Source organism: Cyphomyrmex costatus, unplaced genomic scaffold (assembly GCF_001594065.2).
Source record: "Cyphomyrmex costatus isolate MS0001 unplaced genomic scaffold, Ccosl1.0 scaffold302, whole genome shotgun sequence".
NCBI classification, from domain to species: domain Eukaryota; kingdom Metazoa; phylum Arthropoda; class Insecta; order Hymenoptera; family Formicidae; genus Cyphomyrmex; species Cyphomyrmex costatus.
Window position 1 is genome coordinate 1,394,389 of NW_017277148.1, and position 1,203 is coordinate 1,395,591.

Here is a 1,203-nt window from a genome sequence, read left to right on the forward strand (position 1 = left end):
TATATATATATATATATCTAAAATATTTACTACTACTACTTATTATTCCTATTAATTTATTTTCGATCGTTATTATTAATTTTATCTTTAAGAAAATCATTTAGAATATATGAATACTGCATTTTTCTTAAAATCCTGAAACATTTTCTCTAAGTTCTATTTTTATATTCTTGTCAATCTTTAATTTGAAATGTTAAACCATCACAGAATTATCTTGATTAATTACATTTTATCACTGTAATAATGTACTGCTAATATGATTGTTGCAAGCGCATATTGTCGACACTTGCATCAATTAAATTTGACGGATCGCGATAATTCCATACCAGCTGTATATAGTTTTGTCATTGATGTGTGAATGTAATGTGAAAATATTGTATGTTGTTGGTGTGGCAGGCGTTTCGGGACAAAATGCGCGGGCTGCGGCCAAGGATTGGCACCTTCGCAGGTGGTACGAAGGGCGCAAGAGTTTGTCTATCACCTCACATGTTTCTCGTGCGCTCTATGCTCTCGGCAACTGGACACTGGCGACGAATTTTATCTCATGGAAGATAGAAAACTCGTCTGCAAACCCGATTACGAACAGGCAAAGGCGAAAGGTAAGAAGTAATTATTTTTACGTAACTCTTCTCGGATACACTGTGAAAAAAATTTGCTAAATTTTAATAGGGTAAACCCGGTATATATACGCCGCGTCAGGAAATACGCCACAGAAGTCAGAAAAAATAGAAGGAGTGGGGATAAGTTTCCGTCAATTACTTTGTTACATGCCTTTATGGTATATTAGTATTATGTTATAATTTCAGTTCTTTACTGTTAATATTAATGAAATTATTGCGAGTTAAATCGATTTTTTACTGTAATAAGTAGTGCCATCATAATTTATAATCTACATAAAATGATTATTATAGAGCGTGTAAAAGACTTAGTGGTTATTTTGCAATACATATGTGTAGAGGAATAGTAAAGCATGTTGTATAGCAAAATACAAGTGCTTTGCTCCTGTATTGTTTGTTTAATTAGTTGTCATATATATCCCATCTATTTGGGATATACGGCATTTTTAGCGAGCGGGATGCTGTGCCGCAGCACAGACGCTCTATTTAAGAAGTTTTTGTTAATTCTAACAATTATACATTGCATTAATGTATAAATGTTGATAAATCTTAAACGTTTAAAGATTATTTTCAAAGATTTGAAGCT

General features: G+C 32.5%; 1 protein-coding gene across 1 annotated transcript in view; it reads left to right on the forward strand.

The window, feature by feature from the left end:
- The window catches only part of Lim3 (Lim3 homeobox protein), a 6,809-nt gene that overhangs the window by 974 nt on the left and 4,632 nt on the right, over positions 1-1,203 (forward strand). Inside the window, exon 3 of the mRNA XM_018542079.1 lies at positions 397-599. Within this exon, the coding sequence (XP_018397581.1) occupies positions 397-599 (203 nt within the window). The remainder of the gene's footprint in view (positions 1-396; positions 600-1,203) is intronic.